Genomic DNA, 19508 nt, shown 5'->3' with positions numbered 1-19508 from the left:
AGAAAAAACTAAATGTATGAGTGTTTACCAGCATTCGTAACTTGAGTCTGACAATTATCTATACAAAACAGTAATTCTGATAATACTTGTGGAATATAAAAATACTTGCTTGATATATTGTGCAGTTTCTTGAAATACTTTGCAAATGCAACTTATTTCTATGTGAAAACCGAAATAGTCTATTTATTCCTTTTACATTTTAGAACTGTAGATGCTCTTATCCAGAGCAATTTAGAGTAATGGGTGCATACATTTTCATACTTGTCCCCCATGGGAATCGAACCCACAACCCTAGCATTGCAAGCACCATGCTCTACCAACTGAGCCACATCATCACAAACCACTTGATGTCAATAACTGTATTGTGCATTGTTTTTCTTCATGGTGATGGAAAGTCTACAGGTACAAACCTAGATGACCAGCCTATGCTCATTTAAATAAAGTGGTTTGTAAAGATGATAAATTAATACTACCCAAGTGGTTGTTTCCATGTTATTTGATCAAGAAAAATATTTAATTTGATGTGTATGTTTTGTCTTTGCCCATAACTCCGCACCTTTTGATGTAAATGTTTGAGGATAGGGTTTTGTTCTTTCTGGATTCCATTAGAATGACAATCGCAGAGAAAGTGACAGGGCAACAACTCTTTCAATTCCAACTAATGAATCCTGCAAGATACTGTTCTTAATTATACAACTACCTTTTTTTGCAAAGCAGAGGTGCAGATTTTTTGTTGTTGTTGCCTGCGCTACAGATGAATATCGCCCGTTAATACTAGTAAAGGCCCAGCGCACTACTTGTGATTTTTCAGGCGCTACTTCCCGCAGCTGAATCTAGTTGATGAACCCTCCTGTAGATGGTCAACAATCGGAGTTAATTTATTTAGATGTTTTGGGAGATAAACCGTAGTCTACTACATAAGAAACATTTGATGAAAAATAGGTTAAATCATAAACAGTTATTTGTCACCTTTTCATTCTACATGCAACATCATTTATGTAAGATGTGATTAAATGTACTTTACATATTAGGGCCATATTAGACATGGTAGCACGAAATACTATTTTTTTCCTTCTTTTAATTTAGCGGGAAAAAACAATTGCAAGACCCAAGAAGCAAAACCAGTAGCTGTCTTCCATCCATCTCTCCAGTCAGTGATGTTTGAAACTCAACAGTGGATGCTTGAGTCATGGTTTTTATTACACAGTTTAATCAACACAAAGCTCAAAGAGCCTCTCAGGTAATTCAATATACAGAGTTTGTTTGTGTGAGGAGCATTTTGTCCTCACACCCAGAGCCCAAACCAGCCCCACAGCCTGAAGATGTTAGCCTCGAATTTCAACAGTAACAAAAATGCAACCTAAGAGTTGTAGGGAAATAATAAAACACAGGATGAACTAAGAAAACTTTCTTTAAATACCTGGTCCAAAACCTCCAGTTTGTGAATGTAACGAAGGTGGTGGTCTTGGAGAAATGGGGTAAGGGGGTGTCTGTCTGTGTGTGGATGTGTGTGCGTGCGGGAACAATCTTTGTTTATGGCAATAGTGCGGGAGAGTGGATCAATTCAAGTCCTTTCATATAATTCAAGAGAAACAGACAAAAAGGCCATAAACAGTTTTTCATTTTATAGCCCGCTATGATTAAAATAATTCCTTACTAGATTTGATACAAAACACACGAGTGCCCCCGGCTAAACATGTGAAAAGCTTTCACGTCTACATAGCTGGGAGATCAGGAGACAAAAAAAAAAAAAAGGTACAGAGTAAAATATCCCTACATTTCAGACCCCCTCCCCACCCCCCCTAGTCACACAGATGATAAGGAATGCTTTTAGAGTGAAGAACATTTGGAGGGCCCTATGGGAACGTCAGGGGGGAGAGGGGTAGCCCAGCATGCATCAGGAATATGATCAGGAATAAGGAGGGGAGTGTGGGGTAGGTATGAGAGGAGTAGAAGGGGGGTACGATTGCAAATTGAGAATATGTACACCATGGCTGCCAGGTTAAGTAGGGTGGAGAGGTGGAGGGGGGTGGACTGGTTGTGAAGGAAGGGGGGACAGGGCAGGAAAGAGGGAGTTTACGGGTGCTCTGGTTAAGGGGAGATGTGGCTCAAAGAAAGCACTCCAATGGAAACCAACAAGATCTTTCATTTCTTTTCTCTTCACTTTCAAAGCTCCACTAACATTAGCTGTAGAGGTGGTTCGCCATGATTCTACGCCAACACTACATTGCATACTTTTGTGTCCATTCCCGAGCTATTCTGTTGTACCTGAAAGCAGAGAAAAATAGTTTGTTTCCGGTTCTTGAATACAGTAAGTGTCCAGATTACTATATGTTCAACAGTTTTAGCATACAGACAGATACCCAGAGGATTATCTAAAGGATCTAACGAGATAATCCTATGTTTAACCACATGGACTCAAGAGGTTGTATGCTATCCTATAGAACACTATCCTCTGAAGCAAGAGTTATAGTTAGTTACTCACTTTTCCCTGTCCGTCTTGTAGATGCGGGCAATCTCAGGTACTAAGGGGTCGTCTGGGTTTGGGTCGCACAGCAGAGAGCAGATTGACAGGAGAACTAAGGGAAGAGGTCAAGGTTCGATGTTATTGGTTTAGGACTAAGGTAAGGAGAGTTGAACTTAAATTAGTTAGGCAGTTACTGTGACAAAACAGACAAACAGGAGAAAGTTCAGCCAGTCACTCATACCACACCAGACACAGGTACCAAAACCAACAAAAAAATCATTTCCTATTTTACGGCCTTACAGTGACAAAAACAAAGTTGTTTAATTCACATCTTCCATCTACTCTATTGTATGGTGTAATCTACTGTGTACCTTTGGAGATGGTGAGGGCGGGAGACCACTGTGATCGCAGGATGTCGAGACAGATGCTGCCGTTGCTGTTGATATTTGGGTGATAGATTCTCGTGGTAAATGCAACCTGCACACACAGACGTGGTTGAGTTAAGAGGAGGAATAACTAAAATAGATGAAGGGTACAGAAAAGGAGCATCAAGAAACGACGCAGTTACAGCCATCACAGAGAAAACACGTACAGCCATCACAGAGAAAACACGTACAGACAAATGCATGTGTGTATGACTGACTAGGATAAATGGATGTCGTCTGTCACTTCAGTGTGCACACACACACGCATGCGCACAAACACATATTTCTGGCTCACCTTTGGCGGTTTAAAGGGGTAGTCTGTGGGAAAGTGAATAGTCAGGAAGAACACCCCACCCTGATAAGGACTGTCGTTCTGTTAGAGTAGAAGATTCAGCACTATTGGTATCATGTAAACCTTGGCAGAGCTTCACAGGTCATTAGGAAAATGTAATCAAAATACAAAAAAAACTAAACTAATATGATAATGGTGATTGTCGTCACAGTACTTACAGGTCCCATTATCGTGGCTTGCCAGTGAAACACTGAAAAATAGAGAAGTGAAACAGTCAGATGTAGTCAGCCAGTGTAGCGAGTGTGAGTATGAATGCTGTGAAGTCAGGCTGAGGCAAAGCCCAGCGTGGGGGCTGGACATTCACTAAGATTTATAATACCATTCCAGCAGTATAAAAAAACATGTATTGACATAATATCATGAATGATGTCAGTGCAGTAGTTAAGCAAATGGATATTTGACGTAATCCATCCTAAAAACACAGGGGCGTGGCCGAATGCCATCTAAAGATAAGAATGAACGTGAAGCTCTCAACAAAAGAAAAATAACTAGCACTTCAGAACATGCTAAACAAATGCACCAATACCACCCTGAGGTAAAACTGGGAAATGTGAGAAAATCTATAAGGAATAAAACATCTATTTTTAGGACCATTAGACAACCATTTTCTTGGAAAGACCCAGGTTGCTACTCTAGCCTATCTGGGATGTTATAAGTCCAAAACAAGTTGTGGACAAGGGTGACAAAGCTCAAATTTGTCACATTTTCCCCTTTCAAAACAACAACAACAACTAGTCTAGCTTGCACAACATGGAGGGCACAGGGCAGGGCTAGTATATACCAGATCAGATGGTTGCTAGAGTGGTTAACAGGTAGTGATTCTCAAGCAAGCAGGCAGACAAAAACAGTGGAATCACTTACGGTAGTTGTTTTCTCGAGAAAACACTAGTCCGATAAGCCAATGTATTTTATCACTATATTCCCTGATAAGACTAATATCAATATTATTTATCAGAAATATATCAGATGGCATTTGACACTTACCTGAGTGAACCACTCAGTTTGTTAATGGCTTTGAACGTCATATCTTCTTATGATCAATAAACAGAATTTTAGTAATTACTGTGTAATCTCAGAGAGCCTATTTGACTACAAGAGGTCTCAGAACATCAAAAGTATGTTCCATTGTGCTCGCACACTGCTTGCTACAGAGGATTTTAGCTAGTGATTGTGTTCACAAACAGTGTTCATGTGATATTTTATTAGGATCCCCATTAGCTGTTGCGAAAGCTGCAGCTACCCTTCCTGGGGTCCTCACAAAACATGAAATAAAATAGAACATTAATAGACAAGAACAGAACTACATAAATGTTAAAACGGCGCACAGCCTACATATCAGTACATACACACAAAATATCTAGGTCAAAGGCGTTGTGCCGTGGTGTTACTTTATAGTTTTTTTGAAACCAGGTTTGCTGTTCATTTGAGCAATACGAGATGGAAGGGAGTTCCATGCAATAATACTGTACGTTTTCTTGAATTTGTTCTGGATTTGGGGGCTGTGAAAAGACACCTGGTGGCATGTCTGGTGGGTGTGTGTGTCAGAGCTGTGCCTTAGTTGACTATGCAAACAACTTGGAATTGTCAACACGTTTCTTAAGAAGTAAACCCTTAGGCAAGAGAGACTGGCATGCATAGTATTTATATAAGCCCTCGGATTACAATGAAGAGAAATACGTCCCACTGTTCTGGGCCAGCTGCAGCTTAACTAGGTCCTTTTTGCAGCACTTGACCACATGCCTGGACAATAATCAAGACAAGACAAAACTAGAGCCTGCAGGTCTTGCTTTTTGGAATGTGGTGTCAAAAAAGCAGAGCATCTCTTTATGACGGACAGACCGCTCACCATCATTACAACCATTGAATCTAAACTCAGCAACAACAACAAAAAACATCCCCTTTTCAGGTCTTTCAAAGTCTTTAAAAATCCAAATAACTTCACAGATCTTCATTGTAAAGGGTTTAAACACTGTTTCCCATGCTTGTTCAATGAACCATAAACAATTAATGAACATGCACCTGTGGAACGGTCGTTAAGACACTAACAGCTTACAGACGTTAGGCAATTAAGGTCACAGTTATGAAAACTTAGGACACTAGAGACCTTTCTACTGACTCTGAAAAACACCAAAAGAAAGACGCCCAGGGTCCCTGTTCATCTGCGTTTACGTGCCTTAGGCATGCTGCACAGAGGCATGAGGACTGCAGATGTGGCCAGGGCAATAAATTGCAATGTCCGTACTGTGAGACGTCTAAGACAGCGCTACAGGGAGACAGGACGGACAGCTGATCGTCCACGCAGTGGCAGACCACGTGCAACACCACCTGCACAGGATCGGTACATCCGAACCTCACACCTGCGGGACAGGTACAGGACGGCAACAACAACTGCCCGAGTTACACCAGGAACACACAATCCTAACATCAGTGCTCAGACTGTCCGCAATAGGCTGAGAGAGGCTGGACTGAGGGCTTGTAGGCATGTTGTAAGGCAGGTCCTCACTAGACGTCACCTATGGGCACAAACCCACCGTCGCTGGAACAGATAGGACTGGCAAAAAGTGCTCTTCACTGACGAGTTGCGGTTTTGTCTCACCGGGGGTGATGGTCAGATTTGCATTTATCATCGAAGGAATGAGCGTACTGTACTCTGGAGCGGGATCGATTTGGAGGTGGAGGGTCCGTCGTGGTCTGGGGCGGTGTGTCACAGCATCATCGGACTGAGCTTGTTGTCATTGCAGACAATCTCAACGCTGTGCGTTACAGGGAAGACATCCTCCTCCCTCATGTGGTACCCTTCTTGCAGACTCATCCTTACATGACCCTCCAGCATGACAATGCCACCAGCCATACTGCTCGTTCTGTGCGTGATTTCCTGCAAGATAGGAATGTCAGTGTTCTGCCATGGCCAGCGAAGAGCCCGGATCTCAATCCCATTGAGCACGTCTGGGACCTGTTGGATCGGAGGGTGAGGGCTAGGGCCATTCCCCCCCAGAAATGTCTGGGAACTTGCAGGTGCCTTGGTGGAAGAGTGGGGTAACATCTCACAGCAAGAACTGGCAAATCTGGTGCAGTCCATGAGGAGGAGCTGCACTGCAGTACTTAATGCAGCTGGTGGCCACACCAGATACTGCCTGTTACTTTTGATTTTGACCCCCCCTTTGTTCAGGGACACATTATTCCATTTCTGTTAGTCACATGTCTGTGGAACTTGTTCAGTTTAATGTCTCGGTTGTTGAATCCTATGTTCATACAAATATTTACACATGTTAAGTTTCCTGAAAATAAACACAGTTGACAGTGAGAGGACGTTTCTTTTTTAATGTTTTATATGTTTTGACCATGACAGTTTACAATCTTAGGTAACACTAAGTCATTTATTCTCCTCAACTTGTTCAACAGTCACACCATTCATTACCAGATTCAGCGGAGGTCTAGAACTTAGGGAATGATTTGTACCAAATACAATGCTCTTAGTTTTAGAGATGTTCAGGACCAGTTTATTACAGGCCACCCATTCCAAAACTGAGTGCAACTCCTTGTTAAGGGTTTCAGTGACTTCATTAGCTGTGGTTGCTGACACATATGGATGAATCATCAGCATACAAGGACACAGGCTTTGTTTAATGCCAGTGGCAGGTAATTGGTAAAAATAGAAAAGAGTAGAGGGCTGCCCTGCAGTACACCAAACCCTACATGTTTGACATTAGAGAAGCTTCCATTAAAGAAAACCCTCAGTTCTATTAGATGGATAGCTCTGAGTCCACGATATGGCAGAGGTTGAATAGCCATAATACATTCGTTTTGCCAACAACAGGTTATGGTCAATAATGACAAAGGCTGCACTGAAATTTAACAGTACAGCTCCCACAATCTTATAATTATCAATTTCTTTCAACCAATCAGTTATTTGTATCAGTGCCCTTCTCTATAAGCACACTATAAAAAGTATTGTCAATTTGTTTACAGAGAAATTGCATCTTTTTAGGGCCTCCCGAGTGGCGCAGCGGTCTAAGGCGCTGCATCACAGTGCTAGAGGCGTCACTACAGATCCAGGCTCGATGGGACAAGGACATCCCAGCCGGCCAAACCCTCCCGGTCACAGCCGGCCACGACCGGGAGACCCATGAGGCAGCGCGCAATTGGCCCAGCGTTGTCCAGGTTAGGGGAGGGTTTGGCCGGCTGGGATGTCCTTGTCCCATTGCGCTCTAGCGACTCCTTGTGGCAGCCAGGTGCATGCACGCTGACTTTGGTCGCCAGCTGTATGGCGTTTCCTCCGACACATTGGTGCGGCTGGCTTCCGGGTTAAGCAAGCAGTGTGTCAAAGAAGCAGCGCGGCTTGGCGGGGTCGTGTTTCAGAGGACGCATGGCTCTCGACCTTCGCCTCTCCCGAGTCTGTACGGGAGTTGCGGTGATGGAACAAGACTAACTACCAATTGGATATCACAAAATTGGGAAGAAAAGGGGGTAAAAAGTACCAAAAATAAATAAATACAAATAAGACATTTTCAACCGTTTAGAACCAGTAAAGGACACTTTACCACTCTTGGGTAGCGGAATGACTTTGGCTTCCCTCCAGGCCTGAGGACAAACAACTTCCTCTAGACTCAGATTAAAGATATGACAGATAGGAGTGGCCATAGAGTCAGCTACCATCCTCAGTAACTTTCCATCTAAGTTGTCAATGCCATTATTGATAGATAACAATTTCGCCACCTCTCCCACACTAACTTTACAAAATTCTAACTTACAATGCTTTTCTTTCATTCTTAAAAAAATAAATACAATTGGATGCATGAATACGATGGCTCACTGTTCATTGTTGGCATTTCCTGCTTAAGTTTGAACACTTTGCCAATGAAGTTATCATTATAATAACTGGCAAAATAAATTGTTTTGTGATGAATAAGCCATCTGAATCGATGAAAGATTAAGTTGAATGAGTCTTTCTGCCCATCATTTCATTTAAAAGTACTCAAAAGTTTTGTCCATCATTCTTTATATTATTTAACTTGGCTTCATAATACAGTTTCTTCAGTCAAATAATTTCTCAATGTGCAGTAAGTCAGCCAGTCAGATACGCAACCAGACTTACTAGCCACTCCCTTTGCCCCATCTCTTTCAACCACAGTTTTTTCAATTCCTCTTCAATCCATGGAGCTTTAACAGATCTAACAGTCAGTTTCTTAACAGGTGCATGTTTATCAATAATTGGAAGGAGCAATTTCATAAATTCATCAAATGCAGCATCTGGATGCTCCTTATTAATCACATCTGACCAACAAATAATTTTTCACATCGTCCACATAAGAGCTACATCTTGTGTATGATCGTACATTATTTTTGCCTCAGCCTTTGGAACTTTATTTCTCCTAGATTTAGCCACTATATTGTGATTACCGCATCCAAGGGCTGACCCAGACTTTAAAAATCTTGGTAGACCGATGGTTTGTTCTTTCGACGTGTATTTTTCCATATAATCAAATCAACTACAGTGAGGGAAAAAAGTATTTTATCCCCTGCTGATTTTGTACATTTGCCAACTGACAAAGACATGATCAGTCTATAATTTTAATGGTAGGTTTATTTGAACAGTGAGAGACAGAATAACAACAAAAATCCAGAAAAACATGTTATAAATTCATTTGCAATTTAATGAGGGAAATAAGTATTTGACCCCTCTGCAAAACATGACTTAGTACTTGGTGGCAAAACCCTTGTTGGCAATCACAGAGGTCAGGCGTTTATTGTAGATGGCCACCAGGTTTGCACACATCTCAGGAGGGATTTTGTCCCACTCCTCTTTGCAGATCTTCTCCAAGTCATTAAGGTTTCAAGGGTGACGTTAGGCAACTCGAACCTTCAGCTCCCGCCACAGATTTTCTATGGGATTTAGGTCTGGAGACTGGCTAGGCCACTCCAGGACCTTAATGTGCTTCTTCTTGAGCCACTCCTTTGTTGCCTTGGCTGTGTGTTTTGGGTCATTGTCATGCTGGAATACCCATCCACGACCCATTTCCAATGCCCTGGCTGAGGGAAGGAGGTTCTCACCCAAGATTTGACGGTACATGGCCCCGTCCATCATCCCTTTGATACAGTGAAGTTGTCCTGTCCCCTTAGCAGAAAAACACCCCCAAAGCATAATGTTTCCACCTCCATGTTTGACGGTGGGGATGGTGTTCTTGGGGTCATAGGCAGCATTCTTCCTCCTCCAAACACGGCGAGTTGAGTTGATGCCAATGAGCTCGATTTTGGTCTCATCTGACCATAACACTTTCAACCAGTTCTCCTCTGAATCATTCAGATGTTCATTGGCAAACTTCAGACGGGCCTGTATATGTACTTTCTTGAGCAGGGGAACCTTGCGGGCGCTGCAGGATTTCAGTCCTTCACGGCATAGTGTGTTACCAATTGTTTTCTTGGTGACTATGGTCCCAGCTGCCTTGAGATTATTGACAAGATCCTCCCGTGAAGTTCTGGGCTGATTCCTCACCGTTCTCATGATCATTGCAACTCCACGAGGTGAGATCTTGCATGGAGCCCCAGGCCGAGGGAGATTGACAGTTATTTTGTTTCTCTTCCATTTGCGAATAATCGCACCTGTTGTCACCTTCTCACCAAGCTGCATGGCGATGGTCTTGTAGCCCATTCCAGCCTTGTGTAGGTCTACAATCTTGTCCCTGACATCCTCGGAGAGCTCTTTGGTCTTGGCCATGGTGGAGAGTTTGGAATCTGATTGATTGATTGCTTCTGTGGACAGGAGTCTTTTATACAGGTAACAATCTGAGATTAGGAGCACTCCCTTTAAGAGTGTGCTCCTAATCTCAGCTCGTTACCTGTATAAAATACATTTTTACATTTTAGTCATTTAGCAGACGCTCTTATCCAGAGCAACTTACAGTTAGTGAGTGCATACATTTTCATAATGGCCCCCCGTGGGAATCGAACCCACAACCCTGGCGTTGCAAACGCCATGCTCTACCAACTGAGATAGTGTATAAAAGACACCTGGGAGCCAGAAATCTTTCTGATTGAGAGGGGGTCAAATACTTATTTCCCCTGTATATGCACTGAGCTTGTCTGATGCTTTAAGTGCACTATTTGATGAAATAATTAAGACACACAAATGACTAAAGGGAGTCCGACTGCAATTGATTTGATTGGGCCGGGCTCAGAATTCCTGCGCAAAAAAATAAAAGAAGACAGCGAGTGAAAGTCAGATGTGTGGAAAACATTTTACTAGTTGTGGAAAATACTGGAGATCAAGAAAAAGGTAAGGAACAACCTCTGTGTGCATATTATGTGTGCCAAACAGGTGCTGTTAGATTACAATATAATCTTTGACAGTTTGGAACAATGTAAACACTAAATAAATTATAAGCGTACCAGAGAGTCTGTGGTAACGTTTTTTGTAAAGCCTTTATTAGAGCAAAAACTATAAATAGTCGCATTCATTCGTGTATGCAATTTCCGAAATGGAACAGTTTATTGTTTACGCTAATTTTTCAAGGGTCGCTTTGTCATTTTATTTTAAAACTAAAATGCTTGATTGATGAATGACTCGTATGCTGTGTGATGACATGAATGATTGACTGATTGATACAGTATCCTATATACAGTGACTTCGGAAAGTATTCAGACTCCTTCACTTTTTCCACATTTTGTTACAATACAGCCTTATTCTAAAATATATATATATATATTATTTTTTTATCAATCTACACACAATACCTCAATGACAAAGTGAAAACAGGTATTTATATTATTTTGCAGATGTATTTAAAATAAAACAGAAATATCTTATTTACATAATTATTCAGACCATTTCCTATGAGACTCAAAATTGAGCTCAGGTGCATCCTGTTTCCATTGATCATGCTTGAGATGCTTCTACAACTTGGGAGTCCACCGGTGGTAAATTCAATTGATTGGACATGATTTGGAAAGGCACACACACACCTGTCTATATAAGGTCCCACAGTTGACAGTGTATGTCAGAGCAAAAACCAAGCCATGCGGTTCGAAGGAATTGTCCGTAGAGCTCCGAAACAGGATTGTGGGGAGGCACAGATCTGGGGAAGGGTACCAAAACATTTCTGCAGCATTGAAGGCCCCAAGAACACAGTGGTCTCCATCATTCTTAAATGGAAGACATTTGGAACCACCAAGACTCTTCCTAGAGATGGCTGCCTGGCCAAAATGAGCAATCGGGGGAGAATGGCCTTGATCAGGGAGGTTACCAAGAACCCGATGGTCACTGACAGAGCTCTAGAGTTCCTCTGTGGAGACAGTTGTCCTTCTGGAAGGTTCTCCCATCTCTGCAGCACTCCACCAATCAGGCCTTTATGGTAGATTGGCCAAACGGAAGCCACTCCTCAGTAAAAGGCACATGACAGCCCGCTTGAAGTTTGCCAAAAGGCACCGAAAAGACTCTCAGACCATGAGAAACAAGATTTTCTGGTCTGATGAAACCAAGATTGAAGTTTTTGGCCTGAATGCCAAGCGTCACGTCTGGAGGAAACCTGGCACCATCCCTACAGTGAAGCATGGTGGTGGTAGCATCATGCTGTGGGGATGATTTTCAGCGGCAGGGACTGGGAGACTATTTAGGATCAGGTGTGCCAAGCTTGTAGCGTCATACCCAAGAGGACTCGAGGCTGTAATCACTGCCAAAGGTGCTTCAACAAAGTATTTATTTTGAATAAATTAGCAACATTTTCTAAAAAACCGTTTTTGCTTTGTCATTATGGGGTATTGTGTGTAGATTGAGGGAAAAAAACAATATAATCAATTTTAGAATAAGGCTGTAAAATTCAAGGGGTCTGAATACTTTCCAAATGCACTGTAAGTATTGAAATAAGCCTAAGTAACTTACGTTATTAAGACTAAACAGGATGCGCTCTTAGGCCTACAGCTCGATGGTGAAAATACAAGGCTGCTATACTAAGCATACCAACCATAATTACATTACTTATTATTCTAATGATGATCATAATAACAATATGGAGATCAAGGGAAAGGAGGCTTATTATTATAAATATTATTTATTGGACAATTTGGACCAGTGTAAACACGAAATAAATTACAAATAAGAACAGAGGCTGTTCTAACTAAAAAAAATTGCAACGCAGCATAGCAAAAACAGCCGAATTTGTGAAATTGTTTATCCAACATGTGGTTGCGTGAGGCTTCGTGTTCATGGAATCAGTAAGCTATTAAACAAACAGGCAACAGAAGCAGGATCTGTCTTTATAAAGCCAGGCACATTTAAAAAGGTAGGCTATTGATTTTCATTTTATAAAACATTTTTAGGCTATTGATTATAGACCTAATTAAGTTGGGGTTTCATCTCTCCTCACTTTTCTTAAACAATTAAGGCAAGGGCTGTGTTCTCGTCTCCTAACTCCGCTGCTGCCTCCACCACATTGTTCTCAACACCAATATGCTGGTTACCTTAGCTATTATGCAGCAACATCGTCTAGGAAAAGGCGGCAATTCAAAAGCGGACTGATGAGTTTCAGAACCGCGGATGGTTATATAACCATATACAATTTCAGTAGCACATCTTAGTGATGGACTGTGCCATCCCCAAGGCCGCCACAATGGATTAGTCCACTCACATAGGCGCGAATCAAAAAGGTGTCTTCTAAACCACTTAAAAAGTTTTTGCTACTGCTCGACTAAAGAAATATTGCTCGACTAACAGCCTATCGACCAAACAATCGACTAAATAACCCAGTATTAGTAAAACTGTGATCAATACATGTGGATGATCTTGCTCCTGTAGTGTTTGTAAACACCCTGGTAGGTTGATTAATAACCTGAACCAGATTACAGGCACTGGTTACAGTGAGAAGCTTCCTTTGGAGCAGACAGCTTGATGAAAACCAGTCACTCCACACAAATGAATTACCTTCCTGTTAAAATGGCTTGGTTTTTGGTAATTTGTCAGATACAGGGAAACGTGTGCAATCTGATCAATTAATTGACAATGTACTGTTTATGGTGGTCACTGGTCAGGTCCGATATGGCAAGGCAGTGACAGAGTTTCAAGATGCTACTGGCTATGACTGACGTCTCACCTACCTGACTGAAGACATAAAATAATTGCACAGACTTCCTGGTACCTGACCCAATACCAAAAGTGAAACCTAATTTAAATAGGTGAGGCGTTTCACTGATGCTGTAGATTATAGAACAAACCTTGTGTGTGGCACCAAGGTAATAGGGTGGCAGGTAGCCTAGCGGTTAGAGTGTTGGACCAGTAACAAAAAGGTAGCTGGTTTGAATACCCGAGCCGACAAGGTGAAAAATCTATCGATGTGCCCTTGAGCAAGGCACTTCACCCTAATTTGCTCCAGAGGTGCCGTAGTACTATGGCTGACCCTGTAAAACAACACATTTCACTGCACCTATCCGGTGTCCGTGACAATAACACACACACTACGGGTCAAACGTTTTAGAACACCAACTCATTCAAGGGTTTTTCTTTATTTTTACTATTTTCTACATTGTAGAATAATAGCGAAGACATCAAAACTATGAAATAACACATATGGAATCATGTAGTAACCAAAAAAGTGTTAAACTAATCAAAATATATTTTATATTTGAGATTCTTCAAATAGCCACCCTTTGCCTTGATGACAGCTATGCACACTCTTGGCATTCTCTCAACCAGCTTCATGAGGTAGTCACCTGGAATGCATTTCAATTAACAGGTGTGCCTTAAAAGTGTGTGGAATTTCTTTCCTTCTTAATGCGTTTGAGCCAATCTGTTGTGTTGTGACAAGGTGTGGGGGTATACAGAGGATAGCCCTATTTGGTAAAAGACCAAGTCCATATTATGGCAAGAACAGATCAAATAAGCAAAGAGAAACGACAGTCCATCATTAATAAGACATGAAGGTCAGTCAATGCGGAAAAATTAAAGAGCTTTGAAAGCGTCTTCAAGTGTAGTCGCAAAAAACATCAAGCGCTATGATGAAACTGGCTCTCATGAGGACCGCCACAGGAATGGAAGACCCAGAGTTACCTCTGCTGCAGAGGATATGTTCATTAGAGTTACCAGCCTCAGAAATTGCAGGCCAAATAAATGCTTCACAGAGTTCAAGTAACAGACACATCTCAACATCAACTGTTCAGAGGAGACTGCGTGAATCAGGCCTTCATGGTAGAATTGCTGCAAAGTTGGTAGAGCATGGCGCTTGCAACGCCAGGGTTGTGGGTTCGATTCCCACGGGGGGCCAGTATGAAAAAATGTATGCACTCACTAACTGTAAGTCGCTCTGGATAAGAGCATCTGCTAAATGACTAAAATGTATATGTATGTATGTATGTATGTATGTATGTATGTATGTATGTATGTATGTATGTATGTATGTATGTATGTATGTATGTATGTATGTATGTATGTATGTATGTATGTATGTATGTATGTATGTATGTATGTATGTATGTATGTATGTATGTATGTATGTATGTATATATATATATATATATATATATATATATTTGTTTTTATATGCAGTCCAGATTCTCTGTGATTCTGGTTGGCTGAGAGAGATATTCCTTATAAACCACAGTGCCCCAGACTCTCACCACCGTTGAGAAAAACTTTCTGCATCTAGCCTACTTGTTTGTTTGCTTGTTACAATACCTTTGGAGAGCTGTGGAAGCCTGAAATGTCATAGTATTGTTGTGTTGCCTAATGAGGAGCTACTTACTGTCATCTCCTACTGGTCCTGCAGAACACTGGGCTGGTGGGTCCCGTGCCAAGTCATTCAACTCCTGAGAGACAGGAGTAAGTGGTTAGCAATGACAATACTATTTGAACGTAGGCGCCTATAGACCAATACATACACTGAGTATGACAGAATGGCCAGGTAAATCCAAGTGAAAGCTATGATCCCTTATTGATGTCATCTGTTAAATCCACTTCAAATCAGTGTAGATTAAGGGGAGGAGACAGGTTAAAGAAGGATTTTTTTAGCCTTTAGACAATTGAGACATGGATTGTGTATGTGTGCCATTCAGAGGGTGAATGGGCAAGACAAAATATGTAAGTGGCTTTGAACAGGGTATGGTAGTAGGTGCCAGGCACACAGGTTTGAGTGTCAGGAACCGCAACGCTGCTGCGTTTTTCATGCTCAACAGTTTCCTGTGTTTATCAAGAAAGGTCCACCACCCAAAGGACATTCAGCCAACTTCACAAAACTGTGGGAAGCATTGGAGTCAACATGGGCCAGCATCCCTGTGGAATGCTTTTGATACCTTGTAGAGTCCTTGCCCCGACGAGTTGAGGCTGTTCTGAGGGCAAAGGGGGGTTTACTCCTCATATTTGGTATACTCAGTGTATATAGAATCTTGATTATTCACAATGTTAAGGGATAGCAAGATGTCCATATCAATCACGTTCTATTAAACAGCTCAATTGGACTGTTCATCAATACACCACACATACACACCCACCAAGACCACCCTCTACAAATCATGCCCTCACTAGGAATGTGACAACAGCACCTAAAAACAGTAAAATTGTATTAAATCTAACTGCCTGATCTCACACAATTTCATTCTACAGAGCTTTTGGTAATCGAAAATGAAAACAACATTTCCCAAGTGACACCAGAGATATCCATTACCTCTGAGGGTACCTGGGAGTATGGCTAGACAGTACACTGTCCTTCTCTCAGCACATATCAAAGCTGCAGGCTAAGGTTAAATCTAGACTTGGTTTCCTCTATCGTAATCACTCCTCTTTCATCCCAGCTGCCAAACTAACCCTGATTCAGATGACCATAGATTGGCAGGTAAGGGTGCTCTCGAGTGGCTAGATGTTCTTTACCATTCGGCCATCAGATTTGCCACAAATGCTCCTTATAGGACACATCACTGCACTCTATACTCTGTAAACTGGTCATCTCTGTATACCTGTCGCAAGACCCACTGGTTGATGCTTATTTATAAAATCCTCTTAGGCCTCACTCCCCCCTATCTGAGATACCTACTGCAGCCCTCATCCTCCACATACAACACCCGTTCTGCCAGTCACATTCTGTTAAAGGTCCCCAAAACACACACATGGAACGACTGGAACGAGCTGCAAAAAACACAAACTGGACAGTTTTATCTCCATCTCTTCATTCAAAGACTCAATCATGGACAGTATTACTGACTGCAGGAGGCCTTTTGCCAGGCCGTCATTGTAAATAAGAATTTGTTTTTTAACTGACTCGCCTAGTTAAATAAAGCATAAATAAATAAAAACATCATGGCAGCTACTACTGGGATTGCCTGGTACCCACTGACGTTAGCTAGCCATCTTTTGTCAACATGACTACCAAAAGTAATGAATCTGTAACTTTAGCTTGTTAACAAATGCCCCAATGTTAGCTAGCTAACTGCCACGCATTGTGGCTTGATTACTATTATGAGTGATGACTGACAATTACATGTAATAAAAATATATAAAATGTTTAGTTAGCTAAATTTTTTATATATTTTTATTACATGTAATTGTCAGTCATTACTCCGTTCCTCGGGGCCCCATTTAAATCTGTGAAGTTAGTGGAGTGGAAGGCTAGGAAAGGAAGTTAGGCGCTAGCTAGCTAAATTCGTCATGTTTTATCTAGTTAGTTAAGTAATTACTGGACATAAAACATTAAATATATTTAGATGGCTAGCATAACTAGCTAGAAAGCTGTCTGGATAGCTAGTAGACAACTAACATTAGCCGCCGACTGCATTAGCCATAGCTAACTACGTTGCTAGTTACCTAAAGAAAGTTGTTAGCCAACTAACTACCAATCAAACGACTATTATGTAAACCAGTTATTTTTAATATTGCGATTATAGATATGTAAAATACATTGATCTTCTCTGGATAAAGAGAACAAATTACTAATCAGGCGAGTTAACGTTAGATGGCAAACTAGTAGCAAAAGGTGGCGGCCCAAAAATGTGGATCGAACACTGAACGAGGCGCATTGCTTCACGGCGGTGAGCCTATTTGCCCCGTACCGTGGGTAACAAGCTTTTAAACACACAACATTTAATCCCGACATCATTCAGAAGACACATATCTAATAGACAACATCTTAAAATATATCCCTTATTTATTGTAACTGCGAAACATTGGGCCTTGTCGTTGACTTCCTTCTTACCTTGTGAATTCTTTTCAGAGCCATTGTTGTGCTAGCGCTGCTGTCACCGAAAACGTGTTATACTCGATTAAAATGGCGGTTGCTGTCTCTATCCGGGGGGGTAATTATTCGAAATATACCTATCTCAAATAATATATTGGTCTAATACTCAAATCACCGATTGCTATCAGAACGGGCCCACCGATATATTTTTTATTACGAAACTGAAAGATACTAGCTAGTGGTTGAACCGCCTTCCTTCCTCCTGCTGCAGCGGCTACCAAACCACTCACTCACCCTGCTTGTACTATTGGGCGCGTTCCTCTGCAAGGGGTTGCTGACGCCTGCCAGATCTTACAATGCCTGGATAAGTATTTTAAGTATCAGCTAACCAAATCAGATGTTATAGCAATCTGTCAATCGATGGCGTTGCACGCAACCATTGGTTGATGCAGGGGAACGCGACCTCTGCACCTAATGCTGCGTTCATATACTAGTCGGAACTACAAAACTCGGAAATGTCATACCTCCTGATTCGTTGAACGCGGCACGTGTATAACTACAACTAGTTCGCCAGTCGGAATGTCCGAGTTTCCTAGTACCGACTAGTACGTGAACGTAGCAAGAGATTGCGCGCGGACATCATAGCGGTGCAATTGACGTCATTTCGGCTCTCAACAGGCGACAGGATAGGAATGGGCTCGTTTGAGTAGTAAGGCGAAAGCAACCGATTGTAGACGAAAGTCCAAGAGTGAAGAGGGGGAAAGTGCATCTGGACAGCCGAAGGTCAGACACTGATGTGGTTTTTCAACAGCGATGCTCAGTGCAACATGGCAGTATTGCCATTGTTTATAAAAGTGTTTGTAATGTCGAAATAAACATGTCTCCAACCCCCATATCACACGCTCACAAACTGTATTGTAAAAATAGGTGTACATTGTACAGTCGTGGTCAAAAGTTTTGAGAATGACAAGAATTGGTCTTCACAAAGTTCGCTGCTTCAGTGTTATGAGATATTTGTGTCAGCTGTTACTATGGTATACTGAAGTATAATTACAAGCATTCCATAAGTGTCAAAGGCTTTTATTGACAATTACATGAAGTTTATGCAAAGAGTCAATATTTGCAGTGTTGACCCTTCTTTTTCAAGACCTCTGCAATCCGCCTTGGCATGCTGTCAATTAACTTCTGGGCCACATCCTGACTGATGGCAGCCCATTCTTGCATAATCAATGCTTGGAGTTTGTCACAATTTGTGGGTTTTTGTTTGTCCACCCGCCTCTTGAGGATCAACCACAAGTTCTCCATGGGATTAAGGTCTGAGGAGTTTCCTGGCCATGGACCCAAAATGTCGATGTTTTGTTCCCCGAGCCACTTAGTTATCACTTTTGCCTTATGGCAAGGTACTCCATCATGCTGGAAAAGGCATTGGTCGTCACCAAACTGTTATTGGATGGTTGGGAGAAGTTGCTCTCAGAGGATGTGTTGGTACCATTCTTTATTCATGGCTGTGTTCTTAGGCAAACTCCCTTGGCTGAGAAGCAACCCCACACATGAATGGTCTCAGGATGCTTTACTGTTGGCATGGCACAGGACTGATGGTAGCGCTCACCTTGTCTTCTCCGGACAAGGTGTTTTCCGGATGCCCCAAACAATCGGAAAGGGGATTCATCAGAGAAAATGACTTTACCCCAGTCCTCAGCAGTCCAATCCCTGTACCTTTTGCAGAATATCAGTCTGTCCCTGATGTTTTTCCTGGAGAGAAGTGGCTTCTTTGCTGCCCTTCTTGACACCAGGCCATCCTCCAAAAGTCTTCGCCTCACTGTGCGTCCATATGCACTCACATCTGCCTGCTGCCATTCCTGAGCAAGCTCTGCACTGGTGGTGCCCCGATCCCGCAGCTGAATCAACTTTAAGAGACGGTCCTGGCGCTTGCTGGACTTTCTTGGGCACCCTGACGCCTTCTTCACAACAATTGAACCTCTCTCCTTGAAGTTCTTGATGATCCGATAAATGGTTGATTTAGGTGCAATCTTACTAGCAGCAATATCCTTGCCTGTGAAGCCCTTTTTGTGCAAAGCAATGATGACAGCACGTGTTTCCTTGCAGGTAACCATGGT

General features: G+C 42.0%; 1 protein-coding gene across 1 annotated transcript; it reads right to left on the bottom strand.

Moving 5' to 3' along the window:
• Nucleotides 1-1177: 1177 nt before the first annotated feature.
• Nucleotides 1178-17714, bottom strand: LOC311108010 (ubiquitin-conjugating enzyme E2 D2). Its single transcript, XM_084150647.1, has 7 exons — nucleotides 17410-17714; nucleotides 14971-15034; nucleotides 3403-3434; nucleotides 3188-3265; nucleotides 2839-2944; nucleotides 2486-2579; nucleotides 1178-2268 (listed from the first exon to the last, which is right to left on the bottom strand). Exons 1-7 carry the CDS (start codon nucleotides 17431-17433, stop codon nucleotides 2223-2225), a joined length of 444 nt encoding a protein of 147 aa, XP_084006773.1. The 5' UTR covers nucleotides 17434-17714; the 3' UTR covers nucleotides 1178-2222.
• Between the last annotated feature and the right edge of the window lie 1794 nt (nucleotides 17715-19508).

Source organism: Coregonus lavaretus (genome assembly GCF_964263955.1).
Source record: "Coregonus lavaretus genome assembly, chromosome: 32".
In the NCBI taxonomy this organism is placed as follows: domain Eukaryota; kingdom Metazoa; phylum Chordata; class Actinopteri; order Salmoniformes; family Salmonidae; genus Coregonus; species Coregonus lavaretus.
The sequence above is the reverse complement of the archived record's forward strand: the minus strand, read 5'-3'. Positions and strand labels throughout refer to the sequence as shown.

Coding starts and splice junctions, on each gene's coding strand:
- LOC311108010 (XM_084150647.1), bottom strand. CDS start 17,433: ATGGCTCTGAAAAGAATTCACAAG. Junction 15,035..17,409: donor CTCTGAAAAGAATTCACAAG/GTAAGAAGGAAG, acceptor CCTGTCTCTCAG/GAGTTGAATGACTTGGCACG. Junction 2,269..2,485: donor TACAAGACGGACAGGGAAAA/GTGAGTAACTAA, acceptor CTCTGCTTTCAG/GTACAACAGAATAGCTCGGG.